This window comes from Oncorhynchus masou, unplaced genomic scaffold (genome assembly GCF_036934945.1).
Source record: "Oncorhynchus masou masou isolate Uvic2021 unplaced genomic scaffold, UVic_Omas_1.1 unplaced_scaffold_477, whole genome shotgun sequence".
Taxonomy (NCBI): domain Eukaryota; kingdom Metazoa; phylum Chordata; class Actinopteri; order Salmoniformes; family Salmonidae; genus Oncorhynchus; species Oncorhynchus masou.
The window spans coordinates 449,220-469,571 of record NW_027011165.1 but is presented as its reverse complement, the minus strand read 5'-3'; the positions used below and the strand labels follow the sequence as shown (position 1 = coordinate 469,571).

Here is a 20,352-nt window from a genome sequence, read left to right as displayed (position 1 = left end):
GGAGAGAGAGATGTCCAGGTTCAGCCCCTGTTATCTCCACTCCAGGGAGAGAGAGAGATGTCCAGGTTCAGCCCCTGTTATCTCCACTCCAGGAGAGAGAGAGATGTCCAGGTTCAGCCCCTGTTATCTCCACTCCAGGGAGAGAGAGAGATGTCCAGGTTCAGCCCCTGTTATCTCCACTCCAGAGAGAGAGATGTCCAGGTTCAGCCCCTGTTATCTCCACTCCAGAGAGAGAGAGATGTCCAGGTTCAGCCCCTGTTATCTCCACTCCAGAGAGAGAGAGAGATGTCCAGGTTCAGCCCCTGTTATCTCCACTCCAGAGAGAGAGAGAGATGTCCAGGTTCAGCCCCTGTTATCTCCACTCCAGAGAGAGAGAGATGTCCAGGTTCAGCCCCTGTTATCTCCACTCCAGAGAGAGAGATGTCCAGGTTCAGCCCCTGTTATCTCCACTCCAGAGAGAGAGAGATGTCCAGGTTCAGCCCCTGTTATCTCCACTCCAGAGATAGAGAGATGTCCAGGTTCAGCCCTTGTTATCTCCACTCCAGAGAGAGAGATGTCCAGGTTCAGCCCCTGTTATCTCCACTCCAGAGAGAGAGAGATGTCCAGGTTCAGCCCCTGTTATCTCCACTCCAGTTATCTCCACTCCAGAGAGAGAGATGTCCAGGTTCAGCCCTTGTTATCTCCACTCCAGAGAGAGAGAGAGATGTCCAGGTTCAGCCCCTGTTATCTCCACTCCAGAGAGAGAGATGTCCAGGTTCAGCCCCTGTTATCTCCACTCCAGAGAGAGAGAGATGTCCAGGTTCAGCCCCTGTTATCTCCACTCCAGAGAGAGAGATGTCCAGGTTCATGTCCAGGTTCAGCCCCTGTTATCTCCACTCCAGGGAGAGAGAGATGTCCAGGTTCAGCCACAGTTATCTCCACTCCAGAGAGAGAGAGATGTCCAGGTTCAGCCCCAGTTATCTCCACTCCAGAGAGAGAGATGTCCAGGTTCAGCCCCTGTTATCTCCACTCCAGAGAGAGAGAGATGTCCAGGTTCAGCCCCAGTTATCTCCACTCCAGAGAGAGAGAGATGTCCAGGTTCAGCCCCTGTTATCTCCACTCCAGAGAGAGAGAGATGTCCAGGTTCAGCCCCTGTTATCTCCACTCCAGAGAGAGAGAGATGTCCAGGTTCAGAGATGTCCAGGTTCAGCCCCTGTTATCTCCACTCCAGAGAGAGAGAGATGTCCAGGTTCAGCCCCTGTCATCTCCACTCCAGAGAGAGAGAGATGTCCAGGCTCAGCCCCTGTTATCTCCACTCCAGAGAGAGAGAGAGAGATGTCCAGGTTCAGCCCTTGTTATCTCCACTCCAGAGAGAGAGAGAGAGATGTCCAGGTTCAGCCCCTGTTATCTCCACTCCAGAGAGAGAGAGAGATGTCCAGGTTCAGCCCCTGTTATCTCCACTCCAGAGAGAGATGTCCAGGTTCAGCCCCAGTTATCTCCACTCCAGAGAGAGAGAGATGTCCAGGTTCAGCCCCTGTTATCTCCACTCCAGAGAGAGAGAGAGATGTCCAGGTTCAGCCCCAGTTATCTCCACTCCAGAGAGAGAGAGAGAGATGTCCAGGTTCAACCCCTGTTATCTCAACTCCAGAGAGAGAGAGAGAGAGATGTCCAGGTTCAGCCCCTGTTATCTCCACTCCAGAGAGAGAGAGAGAGATGTCCAGGTTCAGCCCCTGTTATCTCCACTCCAGAGAGAGAGAGAGAGAGATGTCCAGGTTCAGCCCCTGTTATCTCCACTCCAGAGAGAGAGAGAGAGATGTCCAGGTTCAGCCCCTGTTATCTCCACTCCAGAGAGAGAGAGAGAGATGTCCAGGTTCAGCCCCTGTTATCTCCACTCCAGAGAGAGAGAGAGAGATGTCCAGGTTCAGCCCCTGTTATCTCCACTCCAGAGAGAGAGAGAGAGATGTCCAGGTTCAGCCCCTGTTATCTCCACTCCAGAGAGAGAGAGAGAGATGTCCAGGTTCAGCCCCTGTTATCTCCACTCCAGAGAGAGAGAGAGATGTCCAGGTTCAGCCACAGTTATCTCCACTCCAGGAGAGAGAGATGTCCAGGTTCAGCCCCTGTTATCTCCACTCCAGAGAGAGAGAGAGATGTCCAGGTTCAGCCCCTGTTATCTCCACTCCAGGGGGAGAGAGAGAGATGTCCAGGTTCAGCCCCTGTTATCTCCACTCCAGGGAGAGAGAGAGATGTCCAGGTTCAGCCCCTGTTATCTCCACTCCAGAGAGAGAGAGAGATGTCCAGGTTCAGCCCCTGTTATCTCCACTCCAGAGAGAGAGAGAGATGTCCAGGTTCAGCCCCTGTTATCTCCACTCCAGGGAGAGAGAGAGATGTCCAGGTTCAGCCCCTGTTATCTCCACTCCAGAGAGAGAGAGATGTCCAGGTTCAGCCCCTGTTATCTCCACTCCAGAGAGAGAGAGAGAGAGAGATGTCCAGGTTCAGCCCCTGTTATCTACACTCCAGAGAGAGAGAGATGTCCAGGTTCAGCCCCTTTTATCTCCACTCCAGAGAGAGTGAGAGAGATGTCCAGGTTCAGCCCCTGTTATCTCCACTCCAGAGAGAGAGAGAGATGTCCAGGTTCAGCCCCTGTTATCTCCACTCCAGAGATAGAGAGATGTCCAGGTTCAGCCCTTGTTATCTCCACTCCAGAGAGAGAGAGATGTCCAGGTTCAGCCCCTGTTATCTCCACTCCAGAGAGAGAGAGAGATGTCCAGGTTCAGCCCCTGTTATCTCCACTCCAGAGATAGAGAGATGTCCAGGTTCAGCCCTTGTTATCTCCACTCCAGAGAGAGAGAGAGATGTCCAGGTTCAGCCCCTGTTATCTCCACTCCAGAGAGAGAGAGAGATGTCCAGGTTCAGCCCCTGTTATCTCCACTCCAGAGAGAGAGAGATGTCCAGGTTCAGCCCCTGTTATCTCCACTCCAGAGAGAGAGAGAGATGTCCAGGTTCAGCCCCTGTTATCTCCACTCCAGGGAGAGAGAAATGTCCAGGTTCAGCCCCTGTTATCTCCACTCCAGAGAGAGAGAGATGTCCAGGTTCAGCCACAGTTATCTCCACTCCAGAGAGAGAGATGTCCAGGTTCAGCCCCTGTTATCTCCACTCCAGAGAGAGAGAGATGTCCAGGTTCAGCCCCTGTTATCTCCACTCCAGAGAGAGAGATGTCCAGGTTCAGCCCCTGTTATCTCCACTCCAGAGAGAGAGAGATGTCCAGGTTCAGCCCCTGTTATCTCCACTCCAGAGAGAGAGAGAGAGAGATGTCCAGGTTCAGCCCCTGTTATCTCCACTCCAGAGAGAGAGAGATGTCCAGGTTCAGCCCCTTTTATCTCCACTCCAGAGAGAGATGTCCAGGTTCAGCCCCTGTTATCTCCACTCCAGAGAGAGAGAGATGTCCAGGTTCAGCCCCTGTTATCTCCACTCCAGAGATAGAGAGATGTCCAGGTTCAGCCCCAGTTATCTCCACTCCAGAGAGAGAGAGAGATGTCCAGGTTCAGCCCCTGTTATCTCCACTCCAGAGAGAGAGAGATGTCCAGGTTCAGCCCCTGTTATCTCCACTCCAGAGATAGAGAGATGTCCAGGTTCAGCCCTTGTTATCTCCACTCCAGAGAGAGAGAGAGAGATGTCCAGGTTCAGCCCCTGTTATCTCCACTCCAGAGAGAGAGAGATGTCCAGGTTCAGCCCCTGTTATCTCCACTCCAGAGAGAGAGAGAGAGATGTCCAGGTTCAGCCCCTGTTATCTCCACTCCAGAGAGAGAGAGAGAGATGTCCAGGTTCAGCCCCTGTTATCTCCACTCCAGAGAGAGAGAGAGAGATGTCCAGGTTCAGCCCCTGTTATCTCCACTCCAGAGAGAGAGAGAGATGTCCAGGTTCAGCCCCTGTTATCTCCACTCCAGAGAGAGAGAGAGAGATGTCCAGGTTCAGCCCCTGTTATCTCCACTCCAGAGAGAGAGAGAGAGATGTCCAGGTTCAGCCACAGTTATCTCCACTCCAGGGAGAGAGAGATGTCCAGGTTCAGCCCCTGTTATCTCCACTCCAGAGAGAGAGAGAGATGTCCAGGTTCAGCCCCTGTTATCTCCACTCCAGGGGGAGAGAGAGAGATGTCCAGGTTCAGCCCCTGTTATCTCCACTCCAGGGAGAGAGAGAGATGTCCAGGTTCAGCCCCTGTTATCTCCACTCCAGAGAGAGAGAGATGTCCAGGTTCAGCCCCTGTTATCTCCACTCCAGAGAGAGAGAGATGTCCAGGTTCAGCCCCTGTTATCTCCACTCCAGAGAGAGAGAGAGATGTCCAGGTTCAGCCCCTGTTATCTCCACTCCAGAGAGAGAGAGAGAGAGAGATGTCCAGGTTCAGCCCCTGTTATCTCCACTCCAGAGAGAGAGAGATGTCCAGGTTCAGCCCCTTTTATCTCCACTCCAGAGAGAGATGTCCAGGTTCAGCCCCTGTTATCTCCACTCCAGAGAGAGAGAGATGTCCAGGTTCAGCCCCTGTTATCTCCACTCCAGAGATAGAGAGATGTCCAGGTTCAGCCCTTGTTATCTCCACTCCAGAGAGAGAGAGAGATGTCCAGGTTCAGCCCCTGTTATCTCCACTCCAGAGAGAGAGAGATGTCCAGGTTCAGCCCCTGTTATCTCCACTCCAGAGATAGAGAGATGTCCAGGTTCAGCCCTTGTTATCTCCACTCCAGAGAGAGAGAGAGATGTCCAGGTTCAGCCCCTGTTATCTCCACTCCAGAGAGAGAGAGATGTCCAGGTTCAGCCCCTGTTATCTCCACTCCAGAGAGAGAGATGTCCAGGTTCAGCCCCTGTTATCTCCACTCCAGAGAGAGAGAGATGTCCAGGTTCAGCCCCTGTTATCTCCACTCCAGGGAGAGAGAAATGTCCAGGTTCAGCCCCTGTTATCTCCACTCCAGAGAGAGAGATGTCCAGGTTCAGCCACAGTTATCTCCACTCCAGAGAGAGAGAGATGTCCAGGTTCAGCCCCTGTTATCTCCACTCCAGGGAGAGAGAAATGTCCAGGTTCAGCCCCTGTTATCTCCACTCCAGAGAGAGAGAGATGTCCAGGTTCAGCCACAGTTATCTCCACTCCAGAGAGAGAGAGAGATGTCCAGGTTCAGCCCCTGTTATCTCCACTCCAGGGAGAGAGAAATGTCCAGGTTCAGCCCCTGTTATCTCCACTCCAGAGAGAGAGAGAGATGTCCAGGTTCAGCCCCTGTTATCTCCACTCCAGAGAGAGAGAGATGTCCAGGTTCAGCCCCTTTTATCTCCACTCCAGAGAGAGAGAGAGATGTCCAGGTTCAGCCCCTGTTATCTCCACTCCAGAGAGAGAGAGAGAGAGATGTCCAGATTCAGCCCCTTTTATCTCCACTCCAGAGAGAGAGAGAGAGAGATGTCCAGGTTCAGCCCCAGTTATCTCCACTCCAGAGAGAGAGAGATGTCCAGGTTCAGCCCCTGTTATCTCCACTCCAGAGAGAGAGAGAGATGTCCAGGTTCAGCCCCAGTTATCTCCACTCCAGAGAGAGAGAGAGAGATGTCCAGGTTCAGCCCCTGTTATCTCCACTCCAGAGAGAGAGAGATGTCCAGGTTCAGCCCCTGTTATCTCCACTCCAGAGAGAGAGAGAGAGATGTCCAGGTTCAGCCCCTTTTATCTCCACTCCAGAGAGAGAGAGATGTCCAGGTTCAGCCCCTGTCATCTCCACTCCAGAGAGAGAGAGAGAGATGTCCAGGCTCAGCCCCTGTTATCTCCACTCCAGAGAGAGAGAGAGATGTCCAGGTTCAGCCCTTGTTATCTCCACTCCAGAGAGAGAGAGAGATGTCCAGGTTCAGCCCCTGTTATCTCCACTCCAGAGAGAGAGAGAGAGATGTCCAGGTTCAGCCCCTGTTATCTCCACTCCAGAGAGAGAGATGTCCAGGTTCAGCCCCAGTTATCTCCACTCCAGAGAGAGAGAGAGATGTCCAGGTTCAGCCCCTGTTATCTCCACTCCAGAGAGAGAGAGAGAGAGATGTCCAGGTTCAGCCCCAGTTATCTCCACTCCAGAGAGAGAGAGAGATGTCCAGGTTCAACCCCTGTTATCTCAACTCCAGAGAGAGAGAGAGAGAGATGTCCAGGTTCAGCCCCTGTTATCTCCACTCCAGAGAGAGAGAGAGAGATGTCCAGGTTCAGCCCCTGTTATCTCCACTCCAGAGAGAGAGAGAGAGATGTCCAGGTTCAGCCCCTGTTATCTCCACTCCAGAGAGAGAGAGAGATGTCCAGGTTCAGCCCCTGTTATCTCCACTCCAGAGAGAGAGAGAGAGAGATGTCCAGGTTCAGCCCCTGTTATCTCCACTCCAGAGAGAGAGAGAGAGATGTCCAGGTTCAGCCCCTGTTATCTCCACTCCAGAGAGAGAGAGAGATGTCCAGGTTCAGCCCCTGTTATCTCCACTCCAGAGAGAGAGAGAGAGATGTCCAGGTTCAGCCCCTGTTATCTCCACTCCAGAGAGAGAGAGAGAGATGTCCAGGTTCAGCCACAGTTATCTCCACTCCAGGGAGAGAGAGATGTCCAGGTTCAGCCCCTGTTATCTCCACTCCAGAGAGAGAGAGAGATGTCCAGGTTCAGCCCCTGTTATCTCCACTCCAGGGGGAGAGAGAGAGATGTCCAGGTTCAGCCCCTGTTATCTCCACTCCAGTGAGAGAGAGAGATGTCCAGGTTCAGCCCCTGTTATCTCCACTCCAGAGAGAGAGAGAGATGTCCAGGTTCAGCCCCTGTTATCTCCACTCCAGAGAGAGAGAGAGATGTCCAGGTTCAGCCCCTGTTATCTCCACTCCAGGGAGAGAGAGATGTCCAGGTTCAGCCCCTGTTATCTCCACTCCAGAGAGAGAGAGATGTCCAGGTTCAGCCCCTGTTATCTCCACTCCAGAGAGAGAGAGATAGAGAGATGTCCAGGTTCAGCCCCTGTTATCTCCACTCCAGAGAGAGAGATGTCCAGGTTCAGCCCCTTTTATCTCCACTCCAGAGAGAGTGAGAGAGATGTCCAGGTTCAGCCCCTGTTATCTCCACTCCAGAGAGAGAGAGAGATGTCCAGGTTCAGCCCCTGTTATCTCCACTCCAGAGATAGAGAGATGTCCAGGTTCAGCCCTTGTTATCTCCACTCCAGAGAGAGAGAGAGATGTCCAGGTTCAGCCCCTGTTATCTCCACTCCAGAGAGAGAGAGAGATGTCCAGGTTCAGCCCCTGTTATCTCCACTCCAGAGATAGAGAGATGTCCAGGTTCAGCCCTTGTTATCTCCACTCCAGAGAGAGAGAGATGTCCAGGTTCAGCCCCTGTTATCTCCACTCCAGAGAGAGAGAGATGTCCAGGTTCAGCCCCTGTTATCTCCACTCCAGAGAGAGAGAGATGTCCAGGTTCAGCCCCTGTTATCTCCACTCCAGAGAGAGAGAGATGTCCAGGTTCAGCCCCTGTTATCTCCACTCCAGGGAGAGAGAAATGTCCAGGTTCAGCCCCTGTTATCTCCACTCCAGAGAGAGAGAGATGTCCAGGTTCAGCCACAGTTATCTCCACTCCAGAGAGAGAGAGATGTCCAGGTTCAGCCCCTGTTATCTCCACTCCAGAGAGAGAGAGATGTCCAGGTTCAGCCCCTGTTATCTCCACTCCAGAGAGAGAGAGATGTCCAGGTTCAGCCCCTGTTATCTCCACTCCAGAGAGAGAGAGAGATGTCCAGGTTCAGCCCCTGTTATCTCCACTCCAGAGAGAGAGAGAGAGAGATGTCCAGGTTCAGCCCCTGTTATCTCCACTCCAGAGAGAGAGAGATGTCCAGGTTCAGCCCCTTTTATCTCCACTCCAGAGAGAGTGAGAGAGATGTCCAGGTTCAGCCCCTGTTATCTCCACTCCAGAGAGAGAGAGATGTCCAGGTTCAGCCCCTGTTATCTCCACTCCAGAGATAGAGAGATGTCCAGGTTCAGCCCTTGTTATCTCCACTCCAGAGAGAGAGAGAGATGTCCAGGTTCAGCCCCTGTTATCTCCACTCCAGAGAGAGAGAGATGTCCAGGTTCAGCCCCTGTTATCTCCACTCCAGAGATAGAGAGATGTCCAGGTTCAGCCCTTGTTATCTCCACTCCAGAGAGAGAGAGAGATGTCCAGGTTCAGCCCCTGTTATCTCCACTCCAGGGAGAGAGAGATGTCCAGGTTCAGCCCCAGTTATCTCCACTCCAGAGAGAGAGAGAGAGATGTCCAGGTTCAGCCCCTGTTATCTCCACTCCAGAGAGAGAGATGTCCAGGTTCAGCCCCTGTTATCTCCACTCCAGAGATAGAGAGATGTCCAGGTTCAGCCCTTGTTATCTCCACTCCAGAGAGAGAGAGAGAGATGTCCAGGTTCAGCCCCTGTTATCTCCACTCCAGAGAGAGAGAGAGATGTCCAGGTTCAGCCCCTGTTATCTCCACTCCAGAGAGAGAGAGATGTCCAGGTTCAGCCCCTGTTATCTCCACTCCAGAGAGAGAGAAAGAGATGTCCAGGTTCAGCCCCAGTTATCTCCACTCCAGAGAGAGAGAGAGAGATGTCCAGGTTCAGCCCCTGTTATCTCCACTCCAGAGAGAGAGAAAGAGATGTCCAGGTTCAGCCCCAGTTATCTCCACTCCAGAGATAGAGAGATGTCCAGGTTCAGCCCCAGTTATCTCCACTCCAGAGAGAGAGAGATGTCCAGGTTCAGCCCCTGTTATCTCCACTCCAGAGAGAGAGAGAGATGTCCAGGTTCAGCCCCTGTTATCTCCACTCCAGAGAGAGAGAGAGATGTCCAGGTTCAGCCCCTGTTATCTCCACTCCAGAGAGAGAGAGATGTCCAGGTTCAGCCCCTGTTATCTCCACTCCAGAGAGAGAGAGAGAGATGTCCAGGTTCAGCCCCAGTTATCTCCACTCCAGAGAGAGAGAGTTTGACTGTTTCTTTCTGAACCAAACCGTTTACTGTATCAGTGAGTGATGAAGATCTGGTCCATGTCTCCACCCTCATGAAAGGTAAGTGTTGTAATGATCAGATTTAGACAGTGTTATCACTTATCTAGATAGATATTTTACTAGACTTTGTTCAACCCATTGGAGCAAAGGACAACAGAATGATGATTGTCATCTTCGTATATATCTGTCACTGTCATTCATTGTTTGTCTAATAAATGCAGTCAAGCCACTGTGCTTATTGTGATGTTTAGAGAGCAAGTATGACTTTCTTCCAGCCCTATTTTAAGCATATAATTCACCCAAATTACAAAATATAAAATGTCTGTGTCTTTGCGTTGAAAGCAGTCTATGGACAAGCAGACCGCAATCTATGATTTGGTTACCCACTGCCATCAACCATTAATATGACAACTTCCTGTGCAGCCTTGGTGTCCCCGGTACTTGTCCCATTCAACTTCCTGTGCAGCCTTGGTGTCCCCGGCACTTGTCCCATTCAACTTCCTGTGCAGCCTTGGTGTCCCCGGTACTTGTCCCATTCAACTTCCTGTGCAGTCTTGGTGTCCCCGGCACTTGTTCCATACAACTTCCTGTGCAGCCTTGGTGTCCCCGGTACTTGTCCCATTCAACTTCCTGTGCAGCCTTGGTGTCCCCGGCACTTGTCCCATACAAATTCCTGTGCAGCCTTGGTGTCCCCGGCACTTGTCCCATTCAACTTCCTGTGCAGCCTTGGTGTCCCCGGTACTTGTCCCATTCAACTTCCTGTGCAGCCTTGGTGTCCCCGGCACTTGTCACATACAACTTCCTGTGCAGCCTTTGTGTCCCCGGCACTTGTCCCATACAACTTCCTGTGCAGCCTTGGTGTCCCCGGCACTTGTCCCATACAACTTCCTGTGCAGCCTTGGTGTCCCCGGCACTTGTCCCATACAACTTCCTGTGCAGCCTTGGTGTCCCCGGCACTTGTCCCATTCAACTTCCTGTGCAGCCTTGGTGTCCCCGGCACTTGTCCCATTCAACTTCCTGTGCAGCCTTGGTGTCCCCGGCACTTGTCACATACAACTTCCTGTGCAGCCTTGGTGTCCCCGGCACTTGTCCCATACAACTTTCCACCTGAGAACAGAGATCAATCCCTGCTTCCAGCCTTCCCGGAGTTCTAGCATTTGCCTGTCTCCCTAACTTATTTCATTACTGTCTGAATAACGTGGAAAACCAACAACAAAAATAAGTACAAAAAAATGTTAGCATACTTTAAATTTCATCCCTCCCAAAATCTCAAAGTAACAAAGTTGTAGAATTTTGAGTTAATTTAATTTTCCAAGCATCCTGAATACACCAAATTTTCCATCCTGGTCACGAGCCTAAACCATGTCAAAATACATACGCAGAATTGGAGGAAATTAGCTTGAAAACAGTCAAATCATCCTGGGGGAGGACCCCCTGTCCCCCATCTAGGGATTGTGCCAGGGGGAAATTAAATTCCCATAGCAAATCTCACTTCAATCTTATTTCAAAAGTTGTCAGCCCTGCTGGTTAACATAATGGATAATAATCTGTAGTTCACATCAGGTAACAGGGTTGACCTTTAAAATGAGGGACAGGTTGTTTCTTTTTTAACATTAAAATGACTCATTTCCTTCAAATCAACACATTTATCTGACTTCTAATGTTGCCAAGAAATGTGCGCCATTATGTAACTGTGTCGTAGGCTACAAACGCACCTTCACTTTCATGATATTAGCAAATCACATGGCTTGTTCCACCACATTAAGTCCCTTTAGGGTGGGGAAACTGGGTGGGGAAAACACTGTTTGATTTCACCTCATTGTTTCATTCTGTCATGAAGATGAACACGTTCAACTTAATAAGCATGTTTTCCCATCTCAAGAGGTTAAATAAATAATAAAAAATCCACAGTGCCTATTATGTGCCAAATAAAGTAACATGGTTGACCATAACAGGGTTGACGATTTCATGTTAAATCAGCCATAAATCTCGTCAGGCACAGTGGACGCGTCATAATAAATAAAGTAACAGGTTTGACCGTAACAGGGCTGACGAAGTCATGTCATAAATCCATCCGGCACAGTGGACGCGTCATAATAAATAAAGTAACGCGTCATAATACCCCTAAAAATGGTTCCAATGGTTTTTACGCCATTCATTTTTCACATTGGGAATTTTACAAAAATGTTTTATTAATTGTGTGTTTGGTGTAGGCTTACTTATGCGTGATGTTTTGATAGCCGTGTAATTCTCTCTTGGATAAGGTGAGTTTTAGCAATATATTCAACTCAATTTCCTCTAATAAATTCGTTATGATAATTAGTGTTAAAAGTGACCTTGTCGGAGAGAGATTTGTGCGGTTCTCAAAACATCACACCAGGGTAAGTCTACACGAAGCACGGACCTCACAAATAGTTCTGAAATCCCAGATGGACAAATGAATGGTGAAAAAACGATTGGAATCTCATCCGGGTATAATGATTCATACTGCGGTACTCAATGGAAGCTTTTTATGAGTAACAAGGTGGGCCAATTAAATGCAAAAATCTGTCTATGGGTAACAGGGTTGACGTGTTATGTTCGACCCACTCGGTTTTCCACCACAAAACACCAGAACATGTCCAGAAAGAGTAGAACCAGATCACCTGCTTTTACACTATGATTTGAATAATTATAATTATAATTATTGAATAAAAATAATTACCACATATTAAAACTAGAGTTCAGGTCACGCAACGGAGTTTACCTTAAAATGAGGGACAGATTGTTGTTTTTTTACATTAAAATGAATCACAAATCACATGAAATAAATAATAATCTTCGGCAATAATTTTGTTAAAGCAACACAATAAACAAAGGCTTTACAATCATGGTGAAAACTTGGAGAAATGTTGGGGTTGGGTGGTTAACATCTTCCTGAGTAAACAGAGGACATTTTGTCACTTTAGCATGTCTTTATTCATATCCCACATCAGATCTATAGAATGTTCCGCGTGGTCTGTATTAAAGGGCACTTCCTTTAATATAACAAGCTTTTAAAATGAAATATTGGTGTACATTTTCTACAAAAAATACCAATGGGAAGTTGCCTCTCATAAGCAACCCGTTCTTACCAGACTATTAAAAAACAGGACACATTAATTTACTTCGATACAAAGTGCTTTTCGTAGCAGGTTAGTTTGAGCATTTCTGCTAAACCTAACCATTTTCATAGACTTAACCTCAAGTTCTCCTAACCTGCTCCGAAAAAGTGAAAATACTGTTTCCCATTATACAACAGTAGGCTAAATTATATTATCCTAAAATCCTTTCACTCATTCTATTGGGTCTCTTTGTTCAAAAGACAGGGCAGGGAAGTGAACCCAGGTCCCTGGTGAGAAAGGCAAACACCCTATAGGGTTATAGGGTTAACCCACTTGGTGGACATTTTGGCAAGGATTGCTACAATGGCCCCTCTGAACGGAAAGGCATGTCTCCATGGTTCGACTAGTCAGTCCTTCACACGTACAATCTGATGGCCTCCCACTTCTGACACCAATGTAGTGAACGGCAGGGAAGCGAAGCAGGGTCGCTGGTTTGAAAAGCAAACTCCCTACGCAGCAGGCCAATAGGGTAATTCTTGACTAAGCAAATACAACTCTGCCTCTTCCAGATAGAATAACTGTCATACTTCTGTCAGAAAGTGGTGACAGGTACAATCTTAGAGATGGAAACACTATTTCAAAAATGATCTTTAAAATATATATATATATATATATATATATATATATATATATATATATATATATATATATATATATATATATATATATATATGTTCTGATCAATCTGCTATGCAATGATTGCAATACGCCAGCAGGCGGCAGCAACCCAAATCCACGGTGTAGTTTCTCGTCGAGATTATTTCTGGCACTTCCGTGTCCGGTGAACCATCTTCACATTTGGAACAACTTGTCCACTGTACGGTATGATCTATCTTCAAATGGCATCTAAACGTCGATATTTTAATGTTTGCAACGTATATTCTATGGGGACAAATGATAAAGTTTGATATTTAAAAAAAACTTGAATTCTGTTTGGTCAATGATTGGTTGATATCCACCGCAGCTGGGCTCTGACCTTGCAGTGTTGGCTAGGCAACTAACTAGCTAACTGCTAGACCTTCAGCGGACTCTTGCTCTTTGAACGTAAAATATGAATTTGTATGTCTAAAATATAACTATATGATGATGATATGGCTAAGTATACAATATCCACTTAGCTACATTGTTGGATTGTAGTAGCTAGGCAAAGCTAACGACTATTTGTTAGTTAGTTTAGTAGCTTGAGAGCTAATTTAGCTAAAACGTTAACCAGCTTGCCATCTGTCAGCAAACATGAGTTTGGCGCTGTCAGAACTTCTGTTGGCTTTTTTTGTGTTGGTTAGGACTCAGATCAGTTAGCCAGATCAGTTAGATAATAGCTACATCTCTAACAGTAGCCACTACATGACCGTGTTGTTGAAGAGTCAGGCTAGCTAGTTTCTAATCTCAGTGCACTTCAAATTGTCACCTGTGTGTGACCGCAACCTGCCTGATCGGTGTGGTCATGTCATGCATTGGGGTGCAGTAGGACATGCATGTACAATCCATCCCCTCAAGTGTCGGTTTTCTTCTTTCATGTTATGATCTGTATCTCTTGTGGGTTTTAGCAGCTCTATTGAAGGACTTTTATTTACCCCTTTTCCAATCTTTGACAGACACAGACAGAAAGATGGCTGGGAAACGTGCAGCATTGAAAGCCATTGACTGGTTGGCCTTTGCTGAGAGGGTTCCCCCCAACCAGAGGGCCATGTTCAACAACCTCAAGACGCGCTCAGACGCCATCGGCGCCAAGTACGTAGCCTACCCAGAGTTAACATTTAGGCCTAGTTCATGACTAGCACTTCAGAGCCAGCCAATAGAGGTAAAACTTTCTCTTGCATTGATGTCAATGGGAAAATGAGTAAAACATTTTTAGGATTCTTCCATCTAGCGTTTTATTTGCCTATGTGAAGGGCGTGTAGTTGGAATTGAATTACAAAGTATTGTCAACCAAGACACGCAGGTCGCTGCAAAGTGAGTGTCTCGTACATGCATGCTACTGTCAATGGAAATCTCCACAATCTCTTTCCCACAATGATTGTTTTATAAGTGACATCAATGAGCTGTTGTTGATGGCTCTGTCTACAGGCTGGCCTCTCTGCCAGAGAAGCCTGTTACCATCGACTGGAGCTTCTATAAGACCAACGTGGCCAGAGCCGGCATGGTAGCTGAGTTTGAATCCAAGGTGAGATCCTAAGGCCTGTGAGTTTCATATGAGCTCTACCCGGGGAAAAAAAAGTTAAACACTTAACTACACTGAACAAAAATCTAAACATTCCATGCAAAATGTTAATGCATTTACTGAGTTACAGTTCATATAAGGAAGTCAGTCAATTAAAATGTATTAATTAGCCCCTAATCTATGGATTTCACATGACTGGCCAGGGGCGCAGCCATGGGTGGGCATGAGGGCATAGGCCCACCCACTGGGGGGCAAGACCCAGCCAATCAGAATGAGTTTTTCCTTTAGCTTTATTATAGACAGAAATGCTGCTTGGTTTCATCAGCTGTCTGGTTGGCAGGTCTCAGACCATCCCGCAGGGGAAGAAGCCTGATGTGGACGTCCTGGGCTGCCGTGGTTACACATGGTCTGTGTTTGTGAGGCCGGTTGGATGTACTGCCCCCCCCAAAAATGCTGTAGGCTCAATGGTATAGAAATGACAATTTAATCATCTGGCAACAATGGTGGGCATTCCTGCAGCCAGCATGTCAATTGCACGCTCCCTCAAATCTTGAGACATCTGTGGCATTGTGTGACAACTGCACATTTTAGAGTGGCCTTTTATTGTCCCCAGTACAAGGTGCACCTGTGAAATCATCATGCTGTTCAATCAGCTTTTTGATATGCCACACCTGTCAGGTGGATTAAATATCTTGGCAAAGAAGAATTGATCAGTAACAGGAATGCAGAAAACATTTTGCGTATAGAAAATGTTAGGTGATCTTTTATTTCAGCTCATGAAACATATGACCAGCACTTTACATGCTGTGATTATATTTTTGTTCGGCATATTAGTCTGGTCTGTAGTATCCTGTCCACTGTGGTACTGTAACACTGGTTCAGTCATCTGGTATGTAGTATCCTGTCCACTGTGTGGTACTGGTTCAGTCATCTGGTATGTAGTGTCCTGTCCACTGTGTGGTACTGGTTCAGTCATCTGGTATGTAGTATCCTGTCCACTGTGTGGTACTGGTTCAGTCATCTGGTCTGTAGTATCCTGTCCACTGTGTGGTACTGGTTCAGTCATCTGGTCTGTAGTATCCTGTCCACTGTGTGGTACTGTAACACTGGTTCAGTCATCTGGTATGTAGTATCCTGTCCACTGTGTGGTACTGTAACACTGGTTCAGTCATCTGGTATGTAGTATCCTGTCCACTGTGTGGTACTGTAACACTGGTTCAGTCATCTGGTCTGTAGTATCCTGTCCACTGTGTGGTACTGGTTCAGTCATCTGGTATGTAGTATCCTGTCCACTGTGTGGTACTGGTTCAGTCATCTGGTCTGTAGTATCCTGTCCACTGTGTGGTACTGTAACACTGGTTCAGTCATCTGGTATGTAGTATCCTGTCCACTGTGTGGTACTGTAACACTGGTTCAGTCATCTGGTATGTAGTATCCTGTCCACTGTGTGGTACTGTAACACTGGTTCAGTCATCTGGTCTGTAGTATCCTGTCCACTGTGTGGTACTGTAACACTGGTTCAGTCATCTGGTCTGTAGTGTCCTGTCCACTGTGTGGTACTGTAACACTGGTTCAGTCATCTGGTATGTAGTATCCTGTCCACTGTGTGGTACTGTAACACTGGTTCAGTCATCTGGTCTGTAGTATCCTGTCCACTGTGTGGTACTGTAACACTGGTTCAGTCATCTGGTCTGTAGTGTCCTGTCCACTGTGTGGTACTGGTTCAGTCATCTGGTCTGTAGTATCCTGTCCACTGTGTGGTACTGTAACACTGGTTCAGTCATCTGGTATGTAGTATCCTGTCCACTGTGGTACTGGTTCAGTCATCTGGTCTGTAGTATCCTGTCCACTGTGGTACTGGTTCAGTCATCTGGTCTGTAGTATCCTGTCCACTGTGTGGTACTGTAACACTGGTTCAGTCATCTGGTATGTAGTATCCTGTCCACTGTGTGGTACTGGTTCAGTCATCTGGTCTGTAGTATCCTGTCCACTGTGGTACTGGTTCAGTCATCTGGTATGTAGTATCCTGTCCACTGTGGTACTGGTTCAGTCATCTGGTCTGTAGTATCCTGTCCACTGTGGTACTGGTTCAGTCATCTGGTCTGTAGTATCCTGTCCACTGTGTGGTACTGTAACACTGGTTCAGTCATCTGGTATGTAGTATCCTGTCCACTGTGTGGTACTGGTTCAGTCATCTGGTCTGTAGTATCCTGTCCACTGTGTGGTACTGTAACACTGGTTCAGTCATCTGGTATGTAGTATCCTGTCCACTGTGTGGTACTGTAACACTGGTTCAGTCATCTGGTATGTAGTGTCCTGTCCACTGTGTGGTACTGGTTCAGTCATCTGGTATGTAGTATCCTGTCCACTGTGTGGTACTGTAGCACTAATGATAATGTTGCTTCATGTTGTCGGCCAGACATTTCTTGAGGAAAACAGTCTTATTGTTGCATCATGTTGTCAGCCAGAGTCACATTTGTTTATTATTCAAGCTGTAACACACAATTCTAATTTAGATTCTGTAGGTTTTAAAGGACCATAGAGTTCAGTCTGCTTCGTTTGGTCTTTTTTGCCAAGGAACATCTGAAATGGTGGTATTGTGATGACACTCATTTATAAATCCCTTTTACAACAACTTTTGTCCCAAAGTGCTTAACAGTTAATATTGGTCTGTTCTTTTTCTTCTCATCTCACCCCTGTCCTCATCTCACCCCTGTCCTCATCTCACCCCTGTCCTCATCTCACCCCTGTCTCCCTCTCCTGTCTCCCTCATCTCACCCATCTCCTATCCTCCTCAGTTCTCAGCCCTGACCATCCCTGAGCCCAAGGACACAGCCACAGCCGCCATCAACACACAGGAGGCCGAGGCGGTGAGTAGTAGCTCTGGGTTCAAAGTTACTGTGCAGAATGACTCTTCACTGCTCTGCTGTAGTGATTCAGAATGACTCTTCACTGCTCTGCTGTAGTGATTCAGAATGACTCTTCACTGCTCTGCTGTAGTGATTCAGAATGACTCTTCACTGCTCTGCTGTAGTGATTCAGAATGACTCTTCACTGCTCTGCTGTAGTGATTCAGAATGACTCTTCACTGCTCTGCTGTAGTGATTCAGAATGACTCTTCACTGCTCTGCTGTAGTGATTCAGAATGACTCTTCACTGCTCTGCTGTAGTGATTCAGAATGACTCTTCACTGCTCTGCTGTAGTGGTTCAGAATGACTCTTCACTGCTCTGCTGTAGTGGTTCAGAATGACTCTTCACTGCTCTGCTGTAGTGGTTCAGAATGACTCTTCACTGCTCTGCTGTAGTGGTTCAGAATGACTCTTCACTGCTCTGCTGTAGTGGTTCAGAATGACTCTTCACTGCTCTGCTGTAGTGATTCAGAATGACTCTTCACTGCTCTGCTGTAGTGATTCAGAATGACCCTTCACTGCTCTGCTGTAGTGATTCAGAATGACTCTTAGCATTGCTCTGCTGTAGTGATTCAGAATGACTCTAAACTGCTCTTGCTGTAGTGATTCAGAATGACTCTTCACTGCTCTGCTGTAGTGATTCAGAATGACTCTTCACTGTGCTCCACCTCATTCCTGTATTAATATTACAGTAGCTAGCTAATTGTTGTATTGTTCTCTGTCCTTGAGGAAGAGGTGATGAATGAGCTCAGAGTTCCATTTCAAGAGGCAACGCCCCATTATGCAAAGCACTCACTGCTCTTGATGCCTCCTCCATTATTATTGGTTATATTTCTTCTTTGTTTCAGAACAAAGCTGCTGTTGCCTACGTGGAGGCTTCCAAAGCTCGTATTGGCCAGTATGAGAAGGAGGTGGGTTACACACATGCCACTCCAAACCACACACACACTCCCCTACACCCGGAATTCCCTAGAATGTCTCTTTATATTTTAGGATTTTAGTACACAGTCAGCAGTAGACCCCCTGAGAGACTCCACTGTTTAGAGACATGTACAGTACCAGTCAAAAGTCTGGACATACCTACTGATTCAAGGGTTTTTCTTTATTTTTTACTGTTTTCTACATTGTAAAAATACATTTTCCTTTAACACTATTTTGGTTACTTCATGGTTCCATATGTGTTATTTCATAGTTTTAATGTCTTCACTATTATTCTACAATGTGGAATATAGTAAAAAATAAAGAAAACCCCTGTAAGGAGTAGGTGTCCAAACTGTTGACTGGTATTGTAGTTCTCTCTGATCCACCTTCCTCTCTTCCACTATTTAGAGACATGTAGTTCTCTCTGTTGATCTACCTTCCTCTCTTCCACTATTTAGAGACATGTAGTTCTCTCTGATCCACCTTCCTCTCTTCCACTATTTAGAGACATGTAGTTCTCTCTGTTGATCTACCTTCCTCTCTTCCACTATTTAGAGACATGTAGTTCTCTCTGATCCACCTTCCTCTCTTCCACTATTTAGAGACATGTAGTTCTCTCTGATCCACCTTCCTCTCTTCCACTATTTAGAGACATGTAGTTCTCTCTGATCCACCTTCCTCTCTTCCACTATTTAGAGACATGTAGTTCTCTCTGATCCACCTTCCCCTCTTCCACTATTTAGAGACATGTAGTTCTCTCTGTTGATCCACCTTCCTCTCTTCCACTATTTAGAGACATGTAGTTCTCTCTGTTGATCCACCTTCCTCTCTTCCACTATTTAGAGACATGTAGTTCTCTCTGTTGATCCACCTTCCTCTCTTCCACTATTTAGAGACATGTAGTTCTCTGTTGATCCACCTTCCTCTCTTCCACTATTTAGAGACATGTAGTTCTCTCTGTTGATCCACCTTCCTCTCTTCCACTATTTAGAGACATGTAGTTCTCTCTGTTGATCCACCTTCCTCTCTTCCACTATTTAGAGACATGTAGTTCTCTCTGTTGATCCACCTTCCTCTCTTCCACTATTTAGAGACATGTAGATCTCTCTGTTGATCCACCTTCCCCTCTTCCACTATTTAGAGACATGTAGTTCTCTCTGATCCACCTTCCTCTCTTCCACTATTTAGAGACATGTAGTTCTCTCTGATCCACCTTCCCCTCTTCCACTATTTAGAGACATGTAGTTCTCTCTGATCCACCTTCCTCTATTCCACTATTTAGGGACATGTAGTTCTCTCTGATCCACCTTCCTCTATTCCACTATTTAGGGACATGTAGTTCTCTCTGATCCACCTTCCTCTCTTCCACTATTTAGAGACATGTAGTTCTCTCTGATCCACCTTCCCCTCTTCCACTATTTAGAGACATGTAGTTCTCTCTGTTGATCCACCTTCCTCTCTTCCACTATTAAGAGACATGTAGTTCTCTCTGTTGATCCATCTTCCTCTCTTCCAGCTGGAGAAGTTCCAGAACATGATTCCCTTCGACCAGATGACCATCGATGATCTGAACGACACGTTCCCTGAGACCAAGCTGGACAAGGAGAAACACCCGTACTGGCCTCACAAGCCCATCGCTGAGCTGTAAACTGGCCCCTTCCTAGATAATATCATACTTTCCTCTGATGAAAGGTTGTATAGTGTCCTCTGTATAAAGTCAAGTCCTGTTTCATCGACAGACAGTTTGTGAAATAACTGCTTATTGTTATTGAGCGACTGAGAAAGGTCATCTGGTCCTTTGAATGGAAATAAACATTTATGGAAATTGAATATGATTTGTGTCATTATTTTGTGCAACGTTTATTTAACATAAGACTCTTAAGGGGATCTATAGTAGTTAAACCTATTTTGCGAGGACACATTTTTATGTTCGTTCATCAATTCGTGTGAAAGGATTTTCCATAATCACTTAGAGTAAGGGAATATCCTGGTGTTCTGTGTTGATTCAGTATTATAGGACTGTTGTATTAGGCTACGGCAGACGTGCTGCTCGTTTCTCTTGGACAATCCTCTCCCCTCTCCATCTGTCCACGTCGGTTCCCTCCAGAGAAGATCTCACCATCTCCTGGGAAGGAGTAAGGGAATCTACTGGTGCTTTCTGTTGGACAATCCTCTCCCCTGTTCATCTGTCCACGTCAGTTCCCTCCAGAGAAGATCTCACCATCTCCTGGGAAGGAGTAAGGGAATCTACTGGTGCTTTCTGTTGGA

The 20,352-nt window shown here is 47.2% G+C and overlaps 1 protein-coding gene across 2 annotated transcripts; it reads left to right on the top strand.

Moving 5' to 3' along the window:
- The first annotated feature begins 12,831 nt into the window (after positions 1-12,831).
- LOC135535317 (ATP synthase subunit d, mitochondrial-like) lies at positions 12,832-19,914 on the top strand. Of its 2 annotated transcripts, none has more exons than XM_064961985.1 (6): positions 12,832-12,914; positions 13,688-13,823; positions 14,160-14,256; positions 17,052-17,123; positions 18,012-18,074; positions 19,601-19,914. In XM_064961985.1, the coding sequence occupies exons 2-6, from the start codon at positions 13,702-13,704 to the stop codon at positions 19,730-19,732; spliced, it is 486 nt and encodes a 161-aa protein (XP_064818057.1). In that variant the 5' UTR covers positions 12,832-12,914; positions 13,688-13,701; the 3' UTR covers positions 19,733-19,914. The 2 variants fall into 2 exon arrangements, with proteins under 2 accessions (XP_064818057.1, XP_064818058.1); XM_064961986.1 differs by having other exon boundaries at positions 12,836-12,909.
- The last annotated feature ends 438 nt before the right edge of the window (positions 19,915-20,352 follow it).